This window comes from Bactrocera neohumeralis, chromosome 5 (genome assembly GCF_024586455.1).
Source record: "Bactrocera neohumeralis isolate Rockhampton chromosome 5, APGP_CSIRO_Bneo_wtdbg2-racon-allhic-juicebox.fasta_v2, whole genome shotgun sequence".
Lineage (NCBI taxonomy): Eukaryota > Metazoa > Arthropoda > Insecta > Diptera > Tephritidae > Bactrocera > Bactrocera neohumeralis.
In genome coordinates, this window is record NC_065922.1 from 35823603 (window position 1) to 35841460 (window position 17858).

General features: G+C 37.5%; 1 protein-coding gene and 1 long non-coding RNA gene across 13 annotated transcripts in view; one reads left to right on the forward strand and one right to left on the reverse strand.

The window, feature by feature from the left end:
• The window catches only part of LOC126759875 (uncharacterized), a 565378-nt gene that overhangs the window by 381902 nt on the left and 165618 nt on the right, over window positions 1-17858 (forward strand). For 6 of the 7 annotated variants that reach the window (XR_007667102.1, XR_007667096.1, XR_007667099.1 and 3 more), the window contains one exon: window positions 9383-9499. This is a non-coding gene — a long non-coding RNA (uncharacterized LOC126759875). Of the gene's footprint in view, window positions 1-2083; window positions 2253-9382; window positions 9500-17858 lie in introns of all 7 variants that reach the window. The other variant, XR_007667097.1, reaches the window with a different exon arrangement.
• The window catches only part of LOC126759867 (frequenin-1), a 107280-nt gene that overhangs the window by 74720 nt on the left and 14702 nt on the right, over window positions 1-17858 (reverse strand). For all 6 annotated transcript variants that reach the window (XR_007667095.1, XM_050475036.1, XM_050475039.1 and 3 more), the window contains exon 3: window positions 5-454. Coding sequence is in view for 5 of the 6 variants with exons in the window: in XM_050475036.1 (XP_050330993.1) it covers window positions 5-68 (64 nt within the window). In the remaining variant the exon portion in view is untranslated. The remainder of the gene's footprint in view (window positions 1-4; window positions 455-17858) is intronic.

The following is a 17858-nucleotide window of genomic DNA, read 5'->3' on the forward strand; positions in this document are numbered from 1 at the left end:
TTACAATATGTGTCAGTCGTCAGACGATCGATGGTGTCTTGCTTCAATTTGGAACTCTTCTTACCCATGGCGGCGACGCTGCAGTTAACGCTTTGAATTCACAACACAAATTTCTCTACTTCTTGAAGTGTGAGGGTTTAGTTTTAACTTAGACTAGAATTTTTATAAACTAGTATGTGTAGATAACGGCTATATATATTTTTTTACTTTTTCAAAAATTATTATAATCTTCAAATAATTTTTCTTTCTCTAACCTCAATTTGTTTTATATTTCTATATATTATTTGGTGTTATTCTTTTTTACAAATTTTCGATGTTTCTTGGGATCGAGTATTTTGTTGTGAAATATTCAATTAGGGAGTATACAGACTAGGGGAAGTTGTAGGTTGTATAGTTTTTAAGTAGCGTTTGTCATAATTGTTTTGACATTTTAACTGCTGCGTTTACTGAAGATCTGAAAGGAATAAAAATTGCAAATTAGTTTAATGTATTTCTAATTTGAGTTAATAATTTATAAAAGTTACGTTTTAGAGTAGGATAAAAAATACTGTTTATATAAATGACTTAAATGGTTACATGGGTTTCCTGGGGTAAAAGACATTTTAACAAATATATTAAAATTTCAATGAAAATTTCACGACGTTTCTTTTTCAAATAGTTGTATTCGCAAAAGAATTCCTCGTCCAAGTCCTTAAGAATTGTATCTCATAGACCTGCGTAAAATTTCTTGAAGATCGGTTGAGTAATTTTCGATAAATCTTACCAACCCACTTCAAAAAGACTTCGAGAAAAACGGGATTAAAGACTTAGCGTAGCTAGCCTCGAGCGCACAAGTTCTCAAGGCTGTATCTCTAAAACTGTTACTCGAATCAACTTAAAAATTTAGGAAAATATTCTAGAAGTGTTGTAGAATTTTATAAGACAATAAGAAAGTTTGTGAACCCATGTTACACCTTAAAAAAAGTAGTACAAATAACGCGAGATGTATCTCCTCGTGGTGCCCGTGTTGGTTGTCAATAGACGAAGCTCTAGCGGCAGGGTAAAGGCCTTAACATATTTCATCGCGTAAATGCGATTGCACAAAAAACTGCAGGCTGCAGTCGACACCTGGAGACCAGCATCAGATATCATGTCAATCTAAAACACACCTTAGTAGCGATACCATAATAAAGAAACCTTCAGACAAGATATATTTAATGACACACATGTTTGCTGACATGGCAAAACAACTTGCGAAAGAAATTCATATCAACACCATCTACTGTAACCATAACTTCCAAGTCGATGGTATGGAACTCGAAAACTTAACATTTTTCTTTGATTACTCGGGTGGTATTGCAATCTCGTAGCCCCTGACATCCGAAAGCTGACAGTTTTCACAAATCGATACCTTTGCCATATTTGCCACATTTTCTGGCTTATCACCGTCTCAAACACGGACTTATGGTCGCGCAAAAATCAAGCAACTAACTACGGGCCGAAAATTTGGAAGAAAAATGGAGCTAGCTCGGGTTCTTCTACAATCCCACTCTAACTAGTAGAAAGAACTTGAACAACGAAATATACAAGAAAGTAGATTTTAAATCAAAAGGCTAGTGCAAGACCGAAATAAATAGAATAGTCTCATTTATGACAAAATCGGGCTTAGCCCTCCGTGTAATACAGACGAACAACAATTGTATACGACTGCCCAACTTGATCAATGTGAGTTTTAATTTTTTGGTTTTTAAATGTATAAAAACCATATTTGGATAAGTTTTTTGGTCTCGAACAATTTGAATCGCTTGAAGCGAATTTCATGAATAACATCTTCTGTATCTGGTTGTCTGCGAATTATATGATATTTTAACAAAGGTGAATGCACCTGGACTTCTTTTTCACCATCTATTGAACCACAACATGTTAGAGTCCTACGGGTAAAACAAGATGAACCTTTATTCCCAAAAAATTCACTCGTGGTCAGTTATCCAGTATTAAATCTCAACAATATTAGCTAAATAAAAATAATTCGATGCTGGCTTGTTTATGCTTCACAGAAAAATATCAGTGGATTTAGTAAAATACCTAATTCATTCCATTCCAGGTGTACAATATTTCTAAAGTTGGAGCAGTGAACACCATAGAATATATACCATCTCATCTGAAGGCTGGGCATTCGCATAGATAATGCTCCAATGTCTCATCATTCTCCGCGCTTACTCCGCATTCCACCGTATCTACTTTTCCAATTATATGAGCGTGAGATCTTAAGGGTAGGTGCTAAGTGATAATCTCTACAAGATAACTAAATATTTTTTTGTCTGGACGTAGAAACTTTTTGGTCTGTGCACCATTAATACAACCCCTTAGTAACATTTTATGATGCTCTGATGTGTTTCTCTAAGGGCTATTTCTTCAAACATCTCCTGAAGGATATGAATGGTCTGGCACAGCTTAAGGGAATTGTTTTCAGAGTGAGCCAACTTTTCGTTTCCTTCAGCCTTTCCGTTTTCTTGTGTTCCTATATGACTAGGCACCCGGTTGATATTAAAAGAGTCACATACTAAAAATTTAATTATTGCCTGCTTGCATGACATAAAGCAGTAAGACTTAGTATTGGCGCTACGAAAGCCTTAGTTTCCGCTTGCCTGTCAACTAAAAGGTTTAAGAACTTACTGGTTAGAGCAGTATCCCATTTGTCATCTTCGTCCTGAAAGACTGAATTATAGTCATTAAGTTCTAAGCTGCTTTCTGTGTATGGATTACTACGGAAAAAGCCAGCTCTTGTTCCTATTTTACACTCTGATCTGTCGGAAAATATGTAGATTCCACTATTAAAACCTTCGATTACAGAACCATTGTTGCAATCTTCTCTACTGGAGAAAGAAAACATTGTCTTTAATTCCTTTGATGTAGATCTCCTTTTCTCGGTCACATTGTCAACTTAGCCCGAGTTTATTACAATAGAGTATTGACTTGAAGACTAACCCGCCGTTTCTTCAATTAGATTAGTCTATTTGTATAAATTATGTAAGAGGATTTAAAGCTCCCCCAGGAGGAAGAGCGGGTATAACATCACATTTCATACTTTTGCAACTCGTTAGAATCGAAGCTAGAAAGTACCTTCAGTTAGATAAGCCTTGTTAGTTATATGGGGTCTAGGGCGAGTTTTCACCTGCTTTTATTCATTCTAAGCACAAATATGCATCGATAAAAAAACACACTATTTAATTTTATTGAGATACTCACATATTGAACGATATAGTATGCGGTATAAAGTCACCCGGAAGTTCAAAACTCTTTATATTAGGTATATGGGGGTTAAGGGAAGTATTAGCCCGATTCAATCCAATTTTGACACTCAGATATACGACCATGAGGAAAGGATTCTCTCTGGATTTTAGTTATATATCAGACACCTTCACCACTATTTTCTGTGGCAACATGTTGCAAGTATATTAAAAGACTAAAGAGTAAAACCTAGCTCTTTTGGACGAAACTTTATCTATTTAAGAAAAGAGTCAAAGTATTTCAGGCTAGTGATTTTCTCTGCATGTCCACCTACCTTTCTATCTATTTTAAAATAAAATTTCGCAAAGAAATCTCACCAGACCATGCACACAGGATTCTAAAAGCATCTTTGAAATCTCGTTTTAACCCGTTCACTTTGTGTATACCATTGTTGTTATTGTTGCAACGTAGTTACTGTCGTCACCTTCGCTTTGTTGTAACATTCGTTTCACTCGCTACCAAATTGATTTCACTCTTTCTCTATCTTGATTTCGCTATTAGTCCTTCTAGTCCTTCAAGTCTTCTACTTGTTTCCATACGCTTTAACTGTAAACAGTTTTCGATGCACTTCAATTTGGCTAATGCAACTGCCGCACATACAGACGAACACACACAGCAGCCGTTACCCAAAAACATATTTAAAAACGCATTATCATGCATGCAGTACACACACACACGCACATATGCATGGCAGAATGCTCGTTGTGCTGCTCCGTTGCACTCACATATGTATGTTTGTTTTCACATTCGTGTGCCAAACGCGTGTGTGGCTGCATATATATAATACATATGTGTGGGTGTTGTCGTTTGTGTCGCCAGCAGCTGCACTTCAGATTCTTTTCCATTGTCTTCTGGCTTCCTTTCGTCGTCGCCAATGATTCTGCTTTTTATTTCACCATTTTATTTTCGTCTACTTGTTTACGTTTTTGTTAGTTGCCAATGGCAACAGCCAAAGTGCTCGGCATTTAAGATGCTTTCGAGGGCTCCTGGGAGAGGGCCAAATGCTCGAAGTTCACGGCGGCATTGCGAACACCCTCTGCACCGCTTAGACGAGCGTGAACGCGCAAGGTCTGTCATTGTGTTGCGGACACAAGTGGCGGAATAAGAGACAATAGGCGGCGTCAAATGGAATTTCTTAAAGCGCGCATTTAGGCGCATAGTCAATGTCGAGGTTAAGGTAACACCTCAGCTTGAAAAGGTTAAGTGAGGTATTTTCTCTGTGAGTATGATTGCTATATTTCTAAATTGTTTGTGGTTAATTAATTTATCAATGCGGGAGAAGAGCGGCTAGTTAGATGGATTTACGCTATATCACACTGATTTGATAAAATCTCATATTAAAAACACTTCTGACGCAGTTTTGTGTTTACTGAACTAAGTATTGCATAAGCACCAGCGAAGGAAAATTATACAATATTTACTTTTTTTGATAGAAGCGAAATCGAAAGTCAGGCAAAGAGGCCAATTGTACAAAATTTCAACAAAATAATGAAAATCGACTAGACCGACTTTCATAAAAGCATTATTCCCCAATAGCTAAATATGCACAAAACCCCTTTTAGAAACATTAAACTAAAATAAGCTCGAATTTTAGGGCCCTCACAAGCTTACTATAGACAAAAACATTCATGGACAGAACTACCATCTACGAATCGTTGCTAAGTCGCAACCAAACTGACCGATTTCAGAAGCGCATGTTTACCAAAGCGATAGTGGTCAAATTGGGATGAGCCAGAGTAAACTGTGGCCAAGCTCGTAATAACGATCAGGAAAAGTTTCCTGTAGGTTTAGTGAAAATGACAGGAAATAATCTCCTATAAACTATTCCTCTATAGCTAAACTCTTAATCCCGATCAATTCCGGTAACGTGGAACCGACTATAGTGGGTAGTGTCTTCTCGCCGCTTCAATTTAGCTTCTATATTTCGAAACTCACTCAATTACCAGAACGAATTGCCAGCACTCATCCTCAGATTATTGTATTATATTGACGTCAGGCAATGGAATCGATGGTTCGAAAGTAAACAGCTATATCTCCGGAGTCTGATACTCTCTCTCCCACAGTGATCCTATTCACCAACTGGATGAAGGAGCACAGGCCGGATTTCAATACCACAATCGATGGCTTTAAATTCTGACTGTCAACAAGATTTTAGACATTACACTTGACAACCTGAACTTCTTACCACCTCATGCGGCCCCAATTATTTCAAAAGTCTAGAACCACAACAAAACCCTCAAGTCGCTAGCCGGAAGCTCCTGGGACAACGACAAAGATACATTGTGGCAACATACTACTGTGGTCAAATTAAAAGGTGAATTTTGTCCATTTCATCTCCTTCAAAGTAATCCACTCCCGCAGCAATACACTTATGCCAACTCCCAACGAATTTTCCAGTCATCATAGCACTTGGAAAAATCCTCCGAAGTGATGGTCATCAGAGCCTTCTTCGGTTCAGCTTTTATATCCTCAATTGAGTCTAAACGGTGTCCTCGTAGTGGTCATGTGAATTTGCTGCATAGCCAGAAGTTACACGAAGGTAAATCGGGCGAATGCGGTGGTTGCGGCGCGATATTAGTTGAAAATGTGGCGAAGTGATCACGAATAACCAATGCAGTATAAGATGGTGCATTATCGCACTTCTTTCTTCAATTCAAACATAGTAAAAATCGTGAAATTTAGCATATATGTCACTAACAGTACTACCAACTTACAGAAAAAAATTTACCGATTCGAAAAACACGCGTAGTATAAATTAAAAATCCACCTTTCAATTTGATCACAGTAGAACAAGGCAATCGGCCGGTCGGTCATCAACTACGCCGCACCTGGATCTACTGAATCGCAAATGGGAAAACTTCAGAAAAGTCAAAATACTGTACTTCGTTCCATTACACGATGACTCTTGATGTCTCCTGTCGAACACTTACATAGTGAGGCCTCCGTTCTTCCGGTTAAGGAGCACACTGCACTACTTTACAAGCAGTTTCTGCCTAAAGCAATAGGTCCTAAGGCCTAGGACCATTAGTAGGACTTTCCGTGGTAACGTCGGCGCATCGAATAGTACGCCGACCAGACTACGGACACAACACCCACACACCCACTGACCGTCATTCACAGTGAAACCGTCAACAACTTCACCGACTTCCTCTCACAGCAGAGAAAGAGCTCGAATTTTTCCGAGAATCTAGCGTGACCCTTGCGTTCCTGGATAAAGTAGCAAATTAAGCTTCTACTTATCCCCACTACTGTGGGCAAAAATTGTAAGACTTCTTAATTTAAATTAAATTTTCAATTAAAATGACATCTGCGCCAAATGTGACATCATAATAATCATTAGTCTTAAGCTGTTTTTCTGAAGTATGTAAAGTGCATTCGGCGATTATTACGATAAGTGAAATTTCTCATCAATATTTCTGATGCCAAAACGTTCAGAATGTTTATCGCGAGCAAGAGTTCTTGCTTGGGAGGCGAAGCCTACGTCTAGGACGGGCATCAACATCAACTGATGATGAACATACAGGAGTTGGTACTTCAGGCTTGACTATTAACAATTAGAGATCGTACTGGCATCGTTGCCGGAAGGATCGGTAAAAACCATTTTCAAAGACTATTGGGCCTAAAAAAGTGGATTCAAAATTATTCATTTTTTTTTTCAAAAAACGCGGTTCGTTAACGTTTGTGAAACAAAGCTTCTCGACTACCAGGATATCACAAAACGTATTACTACTGGCGATGACTCTTGCATCTATGCTTACGATCCGGAAACAAACGATCAATCAGCCGAAAATCGTAGCAAGGGTGGGACCACGTCAAAGCAGGTCAAAAATCAAGGTTTTGTTAAGAGTTGTTTCAATTATCGAAAACCGAATTCCTTCCGACCGGCCAAACTGTCAACAAGGAATATTATTGTAGTGTTATGCATCTTTTGCGCGAAGCTATTCACAAAAGGGGCCAGAATTGTCGGCTGACAACTCTTGGTTTCTGCACCACCACAGTGCACCGTCGCAAACTGAATTGATTCTTCGTGAGCTTTTCGCCAAATTTTCAACCAATATCGTGCCGCAACCACCGTATCGGAGATGGAAAAAACGTTGGCACAAGGTAGGTAGGTAGATAGGTAGGAGTGCAGCCCTGATATCTATCGGGCGCAATTAGCACTTTATGTGCCATTTTGATACACTATTCGTAGAACCTCCTGTATCTGCTATTACGTTTCACCTTCTCTCTCAAAACATTTTGAGGTTTCGATGAAACTACTTATGTTTGATATGCTTTTAGTGGAAATCCATTCAAGGTTTGCTGCTTGATGGATTCCAAGTGTTTTGTGTCGGATCTGTGCTAGAGCTGGGCATTCGCAGAGTAAGTGGAAAATTGTTTCCTTGTTCCCTGCTACTCCGCAGTCTCGGCAGATGTCGTTGTAAGGCATACCCATTTTGGACGCATGTTCCCCAAATGGCGAATGCCCTGTTGTGGTAGCTGTTACTCTGTAGATACTTTTCCTTGACCTATTTAATAAGTCGTTGGTTCTTTTCCTCTCATATGTTGGCCATAATTGTTTAGTTATGACGCATTTTGTAATGTTTTTCCACCTGTTATTTGCAACTTGTTGAAATTGTCTATTGATCTCCCCTATGATCGATCATAGCGGGCTTGGTATTAGCTCCGCCTCGGATTCGTTGAGGAGAGCTTCTTTGCCAACTCGTCTGCTTTTTCGTTACCGAAAATGTTCCTGTGGCCGGGAACCCAGATCAAGTCTTGTTGGAGCTTGTCTTTTATTGAGCTTAGTGCTCTCTTGCAGTTGTGAACTATACTGGAATTTGTCATGGGTGAAGACAAGGCCAGGAGCGCTGCCTGGCTATCCGTAAATATAGTTGCCTTATGTACATATATTCTCATGGTTTTCTAATAGAACTTTGCAGGCTGTTTCTATGTCTAGTACTTCTGCTTTGAAGATGCTAGCCAAATTCGGTAGACGTATAGAGAGAGATATCCTAGATCAGCGGAAAATACCCCCGTGCCTACTCCGCAGTCCATTTTGGACCCGTCGGTATAGACTGAGATGGCATCCTCCTCTTCTATTGCACCTCTTCTCCATTCTCGTCTAGATGGTATCCTCACCTGGAAGTGTCTATTGAAGTCCAGCTTTTGGAGAATGTAGTCTGATTTATTAATGGTGACCTTGTTTAGGATTACACTATGTCCGTAGTTCTGCTGGTTCCAACCACCCAATTCTTTTATTCTTATCGCCGCAATAGCTCCTGTTTTGTGAATAAAAGTGTCCATGGGTAGTTGATGCAGGACCACATTGAGCGCATCACGCACATGCTGCTCTTTGTATACCATTTAATTTTTTATGTTGTATTGTTTGTTTAGCACTGGCCACCATACCAGAGCTCCATATGTAAGTATAGGTCTTATGACAGCCGTATATATCCATATGATTATACTTGGTTTGAGGCCCCAATTCTTGGTGAAGATTCTCTTACAAGTATAGTAGGTCATGTATGCTTTATTTATTCTTTTTTCAATATTTATTTTCCAGGACAATTTGGTGTCAATCTCCACCTCCAAGTATGTAGCTGTGGGGGATAGAGCGAGTGTTGTACCGTTTAGTACCGGAAGTTGAAACTGAGGGATTTGGTTCTGTGGCACAAGTGTATTTGGGCCAAGGGGATTCGAGGGAGACAACATGGATTTTGAAGAATAAATCAAGAATTTTAAAATTATGAACAAAGTCGTAGTATTTTTTGCTCTTCATAGTAAATGACCCTCGCGTAATAGCTCTAACTACCTCTTTGCCTACCTATCTAAACCAAGTCCTCTAACATCTCTCTCCCTATGATCATAGAACAACACATTTCCGAGGCCTACCCTAAAAAGATTTCTATGACAATCAACTTGAACCTAAAATAACAACAATAAATTTATCAATACCTTAACGAACAAAACGGTGCATATTCGGAATAAATCTTATCATTCCAACTGTGCTCAATGAAACCTTAATTTGAATGCAAAAATAATGCGTTTTTCAATAGACCATAAATAGTATTATCACAATTGTTTATTTTAAAGAAATATATTAATTATTTTACAATAATTTATTTTTCAGCTAACAATTCAAAATACAAGACGATTTTATTGCACTTAACACCCAAGAGAGTACTCAACTGCTTCCGTGGGAAATTTCCTTTTGTGTTAATGAAACACAGGCCTTCGCGCATTAGTGGTAAGTTCATACCTACATATGCTCATATATTGTATATATGCATATATACATATATATAAACATATATACAGAAAAGTTCACGTATAGATCTATATTAGAGTGAATGTGTGTGTACTAAAGCACGCCGTTATTATAATAGTACTAGGCGGAAGTATACTAGTAAGTGTTAGCTCCCGCACAGCGCCAATCTTACGAACAAGTTAAGACACGGTCGGTCCGTGAGCGCAGCACACGTGCAACAGAGTCAACATGATTTAATGACACGCGACTACGCGGGGTATGGATTCAGGTGTTCAAAGTGCATGTGGAGCTGAAAGCTTGCCTACAAGCTTACATATAAGTATAGCGTATAGTACATATGTATATGTTGAGCTAACGTATATGCATACTCACATATTCAAAAGAGTTATTTTAGTGTGGCAGCTCAGTCGCAGTGAGATTTATGTGTGCGAAAGATGCTGCGACATGCAATTACACATTGTTGCATGCATGTGCTTGCAACACACTTATAAGTTTGTATGTATGTATGTACATATATTCGCTTTCATATACATATGTGTATGAATTTTTAAATAACATATGTATATATTGCACTGTGTTGGTATATTTGACCCAGAAATTTATTTGCATGTAAATAAACTGGCTGCGAAGCACTGCCGAATTACAGTGCCAATGTAGAACGCATTTACACAGTTGTAACGGCGAAAAAATCGCATGCTGCACACAAATTTGTTCGCAAAAATGCAAGTGTATGTGTAGGCAGAGGTAGAACCAAATTTTTTGTGAGAGGAATACAATAAAATATGCCCTGCGACAGTGCTTTTTCTAAAGGAAAATATCTGCTTCTTTTTCAATGAATTTCAAGCAATCTTGTTTATATTGAGGAGCTTTAATTTGCCATATAACAGTTTAAATATTATGCTAAGTAAATAAGTAAACATCTTTAATGACTCTCCTTATTAAATCCCACAAATAGTAGACACAAGCATAATCTTAGCTTATCTTAGACAGACAGTATACATTAATCAGAGTCAGTCATCGGTATGTCTTCAAAATCAAAAGATCTCCAATGTACTCCATATTAATAAAAATATAATATCGCGAAGAAATTTTTTGGCGTTTTCTTACCCACTGATATCTAGCGTGGTCTGATATCTAGCGTGGTCTAATTTTGAACCTCGTTACCTCGTCACGTTAATGTAAATACTTTCTAAAATACTAGGCAAACCAATTATTGAATATGGTTCACTAATTGGGAGCCAATGGTGCTACGTTCACCTAATCACGATACCACCATTACAATAATTCCTCATTTGATTAAGTGGTTATCTTCATAGATTTACTTCTTTTACTAGTCGCCTAAAGCTGATTAATCTTTCAACTAAATGGAAGCCATTTTATCGCCTAGTATTGAAAACCTTTAGAGAAACTAAACCATTTTTATATCAAAAATCTCAAATTGAGCTCTGACTTCAGTACATTTTTGGGATAGTTTAGAAACCTAGTTCTAGGCCACTAAGGTTATCTAGTTTTAGTACACTTTTTGACACGTTAATTCTTACAGACTTAATACCATTCTCAATACCCAATAAAAAGGGCTGAAAATGGATAATTTTCCAAGAAATTCGATGGTATTGAATATTAAGGATACTCGTTTTAAGGAGGACTATAACAACTTCCAAATGAGCAAAAACACGTGAATAGTCAAATTTTTTTAAATAACACTTCATTTCATAAATAAATAAGAGTATTGCACATTTACATAAACAAATTGTCCTCACCGATTCTGAAAACAGCGTTTCGATAAGAACGCGTTTAAAGCTATGGGAGTTAAAAAATTCTTACAAATATACTCATAGCTCCGAAACTAATTTTCGGAAACTTTTTAAATTTTCGAAACAAGTACTCAAATATAAAATATACGAGCTTACATTTCATATACCACCATTGCGTTTTTGGCTTTAAATTCGGTCACAATCGTGGCGCGATGCGATGGTGCATTATGATCTTGTAAAATCCATGAATTTTTCGTTTATAATTCCATTCATTTTTAACAAATGTTCTCACGCAAACGCCTCAATGCGGCCAAGTGGAACTCCTTATTTATCATCAGTCCCTCCGGAACAAGTTCATGATGCACCAAACCAGGAATACTGAAATAAACAAGGAGCATCACCTTGAATTTGAGCGGCTTTCGCGTAATTTTTTTGGCTTCGACTCGTCCTTTGATTTATTTGTATGTCAAACTCATAAACTCATGTCTCATTGGCAGTTATAATGCTCTTCAAGAATGTGAGGTCGGAATTATACCTTTGTACGCTACTATTTTTGAAAAAAAATTCAGCTTTATCGGGACGAGTCGAGCAAGAACGCATTTCATACCTAAAATATCTACCAAAATCATTCCAACGGACTCCCGAGAGAGAGAAGTGCGTTCCAAAGTAAACAAGACTTTTTGAATCTAGCGCCCTCTGGTGGCGCCATCTATATGTCATTGAAATCTGCTATCGTTATCGATTGTCCAATGGGAATTTCATGACATTTCATTGGTTGGAAGTGAAGTTATATGCGTTTTAATTGTCAGTATGTTTGTGTTATCGATGCGAAAATGTCGAACAAAGAGCCAACATTAAATTTTGTTTTAAAATTGGTAAAGCTTTCATCGAAACATTTATGGCAATGATTGCTTATCCCGTAGCTGCATGCACGAGTGGTTTCAACGTTTTCAAAGTGGTCGTGAGGACATAAATGACGATCAACATATGGGCCAATCAAAATTCGTGATCACCGGAAATTCCATCGAAACTGTGTGTGAATTCATCAAAAATCAGCCGAAATCATTATTGAAATTCATGAAAATGGAATTGAACATCCCCAAAACATTGATTTATCGCATTTTGACCGGACATTTGGGCTTACAAAAGATATGCGGATGGTTTGTTCCGCACAAATTGACTGACGACCAAAAAAGAATCCAACATTCGGAGGACATCATTATCGACGCTTGTGACCGATTATTTCACCAAAAATCACATTTTTTTTTTTAACCACTAATGTACTCACAAGATAAGTTTTTTTGGACCGTGCGACTTCTTTTTTTAAAAAAATGCAAATTTGGGGATGGGGCTAGTTCCAAATTGAAAGCGTTATGCAGACGTAGAAAATTTCAAAAATCTTCGAAAATACTGGCGGCCATTTTAACGAGCTAAAAATCACTTGTTCACATGCTTTTTGAATGCTAAAAGCTGTGAAAATTAAGCAGAAGGAGACCATTTTTTTAAAATAATTTGATTTTGCCGAAAAAACCATTTGTTCTGTTTTTTGTTTTAAATCCTAAATTCCTTTGGAAAGCGCCTTGTATAAGAGTAGGTCAGAAAAAAACGAAAATTTGTTTATGAAAAATCATTTTGTTGGGCAGTAAATTTCTTACAAATTTATGAGTTTTGCAATTTGAAATAAAATTTTTTCATTAAGTTATAAAATTCATAAGAAAAAATAAAAATTTCTCTTAAAATAGTCAAACTTCAAACGCTTATATCTGTCGAATGGTTGTATTTGTGAAAAAATCATACATTTTGTAGATCATTCAATTACAAGGTCTTTGAAACGAGGTATTTTTTCAAAATAGTGGAAGCGCTATTTAACTTTTATATATCTGATAATAAGAAATAAGTTGAAAACTGTAAGGCGGAGGACCTTCTCATTACAGGAAAAAGCTCATACTTGGAGAGACTTTCTTAAAAGTATCTAAGAACTCATTGTTAATATTACGAAACAAAAGGATATCCGTTTAGAACCACGCTTTTATACCATACATATCAAAGATCGATTTTATGGAATTCCAACAGAATATAAACCCTTAAAGTTAATCTGGGATGAAGATATCTAGTTTAAGCCTCAACAATTTACGATCCCTTGGATTTTTGGAAAATTCATGCTCCTTTCAGATCCTTCTTGAAATATCTTGAAGACATAGGTGTTTTGGAACTCATACAATTCCACACATATTCAATATATAGTTGCAACATTTATTCAATACTAAAAACTTCATTCCAACAAACTCACCAACTTTGGAAAATTACTTTAGGATAAATCAGGTTATAAGGATTTTTTGTCCTTAATGTGTTCTCTATAACTATCATTTCTACTAAATAGTTCATTAGAGAGGTTATGTATAAAATGAAAATATTTCTACTCAAAATGGCACTGACCCACTGGCGTTCACACACATAAAAGCTGTGACTGACAGTTTAAATGTTTGCACTTTCAGTGTCATGCGACAAATATATGTGTGTATGCTGCAGACATACTGCGCTAGGTGTTTGCAAACACCCGCAATTTTTCACTGGATTATATGAAAAAATTGCCAACTGTACACGGCGTATACGCAACCCGCAATTTTGCAAATCACAGCGACTGCTAGAGTACAGTAATTATTGAGCTCGTCGTCTTCTTTTGCAAAAATGCGTAAAAATCAAAAGCGGAGAACATTTTGCCTCAGGCATGCTGGAGCTATATATAGCTGCATTTATCAGCGTTTTTTAAACACCACGCCTGCGCTGCAATAGTCGCCTTATTTGACTTTGATTTAAAATTCATTGCAACACTTTTTCGCTTTTGAATTTTTAACCCACTTTTTTCGTTGCATTTACATTTCTTGCCACCGCGCTTATGTGTTAAACAAATTTTCAAGCAACGCCTACAGCGTTAAGCTCTTGAATGCCGCACAAATACTGACCTACTAAATGTTGGCATTGCAGCAAGTGCGTCTATATGCATGTAAATGTGTGTGTTGCATGTGTGCGCTTGTAAGGCAGTGCAGATGTGTGAGCGCTGGTAAATTAGAGTAAATAAACAAAGCCGCTCATTATCACAGGTTGCAAAGCGGTAACCAACAACATGAGTATGTGAGTGCGTCAACAAAAGCTTGCTTTAAATTTACAGCAAACTGCGGCTGGCCATGAGTTCAGCTGTATTTATGTTGCGCCGTAGTCGAACTACACGTTACGTCTGGCTACCTTTGTATCGCTGTCCATACATCGCATTATGTTAACTGTACTCGTATATTTCTCCAGTGGTGCGTAGTTAAGCGTAATCCTTTGGAAAGCATGTTTACATTTCCATGCGCTTGCAACGTGCCTCAAACGGGCGCGAGCACACCTTTGCATGCATATTGCACATTTACATACAGTTATATCCCAAGCATTCATACTTACATATAAATATAACCATTTATAGTATGTATGTATGCAAATGCATTCACTACAGCCACAGCTTCCTTTAGCTGCTTGACTCGCTTTGCTTGCGCTGCCTTTGAGCCGCAGCTGGTCGTTGCAGTCTTAATAGTCAGGTTGTCAGGTATTTTTTGTCTGCTCTCATCGCATGTGCAAGATTTAAAATATATTTCAACATGCATTTCGGCTTTAGTCGTGGTCTTCTGTTAGCTTGCCTTTTTCCTCCATATAACTGACCATTAATTCGCCATGCTTCCTTTTACTGCTACCTTTGTGCACTTTCTTTCTTACTACCTTCAATCAGCTGCTTCTACCAAAGCTACTTGCCCAGCTTATTCACTTTCCTTTTATCGCTTAAATTCAACTCCCTTTCGGCTTACTGCCGCACAGATAGTTTTTGACTGCAACTTTTTCTCAACTTTCAAGCAATCTTCTCTCGATATATTTCTTTCACTTCACTTCACCTAGCAATGCATTTTCATTGCTTTCTCGCTAAATCCATGCAATTTTCTCTGTAAAAATTTCTTTATTTTTATTTTTTTTATAAGCAGAGCGGTATATACTCGTACAAAGTTGCCATGAAATTTCTAATACCCAGAAAAAAATTTTCAGAAATTTCATCAAGTGTACTATATATATACATATATATACATAGAAAAATAAACAGATGGACGCTCCGACTAGACAGAGCCATATCCTTATATCGTATATTCAATACAGCTAAAGTTAACCATTTCACTTGGTTTTTCTGTTTTCAAAGGTAGGTAGATAGGAAAGTTCTGAAGCATCAAAAATGGTCCCCATTGCATTCCGAAAATATATATATTAGAGAGAATTTTCTTAACTCGATTTTTCACCTTTATGTGAAAGGGTTGCGCCTTTTTTTAATCCCTCGAAATAAAATGAAAATGATTACCCAGAAGTTTCACATTCACACCTGATTTTAGCTTACTTGTTACGGCTTAGTAGGTTCGGTTTAATGATCAATCATAGCAGAGATCTCACTTGGACAACTTATAAAAATATCAAATACCCTAATAAATCGAAGAAGCACTTTGAGTCAATCAAAAATTTCTTTAAGCGACCAATGTCAGTTGCGACTAAGTCTTCCGATTCGCCGAAGGTAAAAGTGACGAAGTCTTTCAACTTTAATTTTGGTTAGACTGGGTAGCTGAGAAGAAAGAGTCTGGGCGTTACCACCTCTATACAGTTTTTACAATATATTTACGTACAACTGGATTTTAAGTCTTACAGCGTGAATGCCTTTTGAGCAATGCCCAATAAAAACTCCTACAATTGCCGCAATATCAACTTTGGCAATACTAAACAAATACATATAGTTCAGTAGGTTTCCTATATTCTATCCAAAAGGATCTCGCAGTCGCACGGGAGCTGGTCATCGACCAACGTCGATCAAGCAAATGCTAGGTAGCAAGATGACACCTAAGATCCAACTCGTTCCCACTTCGATATGAGCGCAGTACGGATACGTTTTTCAGATATATCTAGTATGTACAGACATTCCTTGACTAACATGGAGCGCAAAGTTTGCAACCTTCTTCTTTACTAGCGTAGAAAACGCTTAGCGGTTACAGCCAATTTTGTGCAATGTGGCGCCAATAGGAGATTCCAAACGAAACGAGGTCTTTCTCCTTCTGGTCTTTCCAACGAAGTGGAGGTCTTCCTCTTCCTCTGCTTCCACCGGCGGGTACTGCGTCGAATACTTTCAGAGCTGGAGTGTTTTCGTCCATTAGGAAGCTGTCTTTTGATTCGCTGAACTACGTCAATGTCGTCGTATACCTCATACAGTTCATCGTTCCATCAAATGTGATATTCGCCGTGGCCAACGCGCAAAGGACCATAAATCTTTCGCAGAACCTTTCTCTCGAAAACTCGCAACGTCGACTCATCAGATGTTGTCATCATCCATGACTCTGCATGGACGGGAATTATGAGTGACTTATAGAGTTTGCTCTTTGTTCGTCGATAGCCAATTGCCTAGTGATCTTGTTGTTGGTGTTGATGCTATTTTCCAAGATAGGCGAAGTTATCTACGACTTCCAAGTTATGACTGTCAACAGTGACATGCGTGCCTAGTCGCGAGTGCGACGACGGTTTGTTTGAAGACAGAGACTGCTATCGAAGTGAATGCTCACCTCTCTGAAAGAAGCTGAATTATGGAGCAGTAAGTCTACTGCTATCATAATAGCAGACTCTGTTGCCTGAAAAACACTACAGTAGGCCGGAAGCCTACGCTAGGCTTGGGGGAGAGAGCTCCCTACAAAAGACTCCAACCTTCCCTCCTACTCTGACCCATCTATGAAAAACTCACTTCATATATCTCTCGTCGATATGTGGGTGGAGGAGTGGGCACTTTAGCGCAGACGTCCAAATTTTTAGTATTGAATCTAGTAGTTAGTTTCTGTAAAATTATCCCATTTTTAAATGGAAATGTTTCACCATGAAATTTAGAATTACAGAAAATATTATCAATGGCTGCAGCACTAACTGTACCACACTACTGCTGACTAAAATTGACCAAGCCTTAAGACTTCAGACTTTAAACCAGAACTTTTCACATCAGCAAGATGAGAAGCTGCGACAACAAGCATAGTCAGAGGCTTAATGCCTGGTTTCTTGGTAGAGAATGTATCCCTATTCAAGAACATTATCATTTTCACCTTTTAATCAATATAATATATGTAAAAAACACATACATATTTAAATCTTCTTTTCATCCTTTTATCATTAATCCATCTTCCTTCTTAATCTCCTATCACCAAATACATATATAAAGATATTACAGTAATTTTAATTGTAAATGTATTTACAATATTTACATTAATCCTTCCTTTTTCTTACTATTTATTTAATTTACGTTAATTATAATTTTACAAACAAGAAACAATTGAAGATCAGATTTTCAAAAAAATTTACAAATAAAGCTCACATTATTCCCCACAAAAGTGAAATGCATCACAAAGCTAACATTTCTTATAAAAAACTACTCGCTAATTTGCACTGTCAATGCCATTTTAAATGGCAAATTTAAATTAAGTCCATAACCTTTTCGTCAGCACTTAATCTTGTTCAAAATTCATAGAATCATTCGTCTCATCGGACCG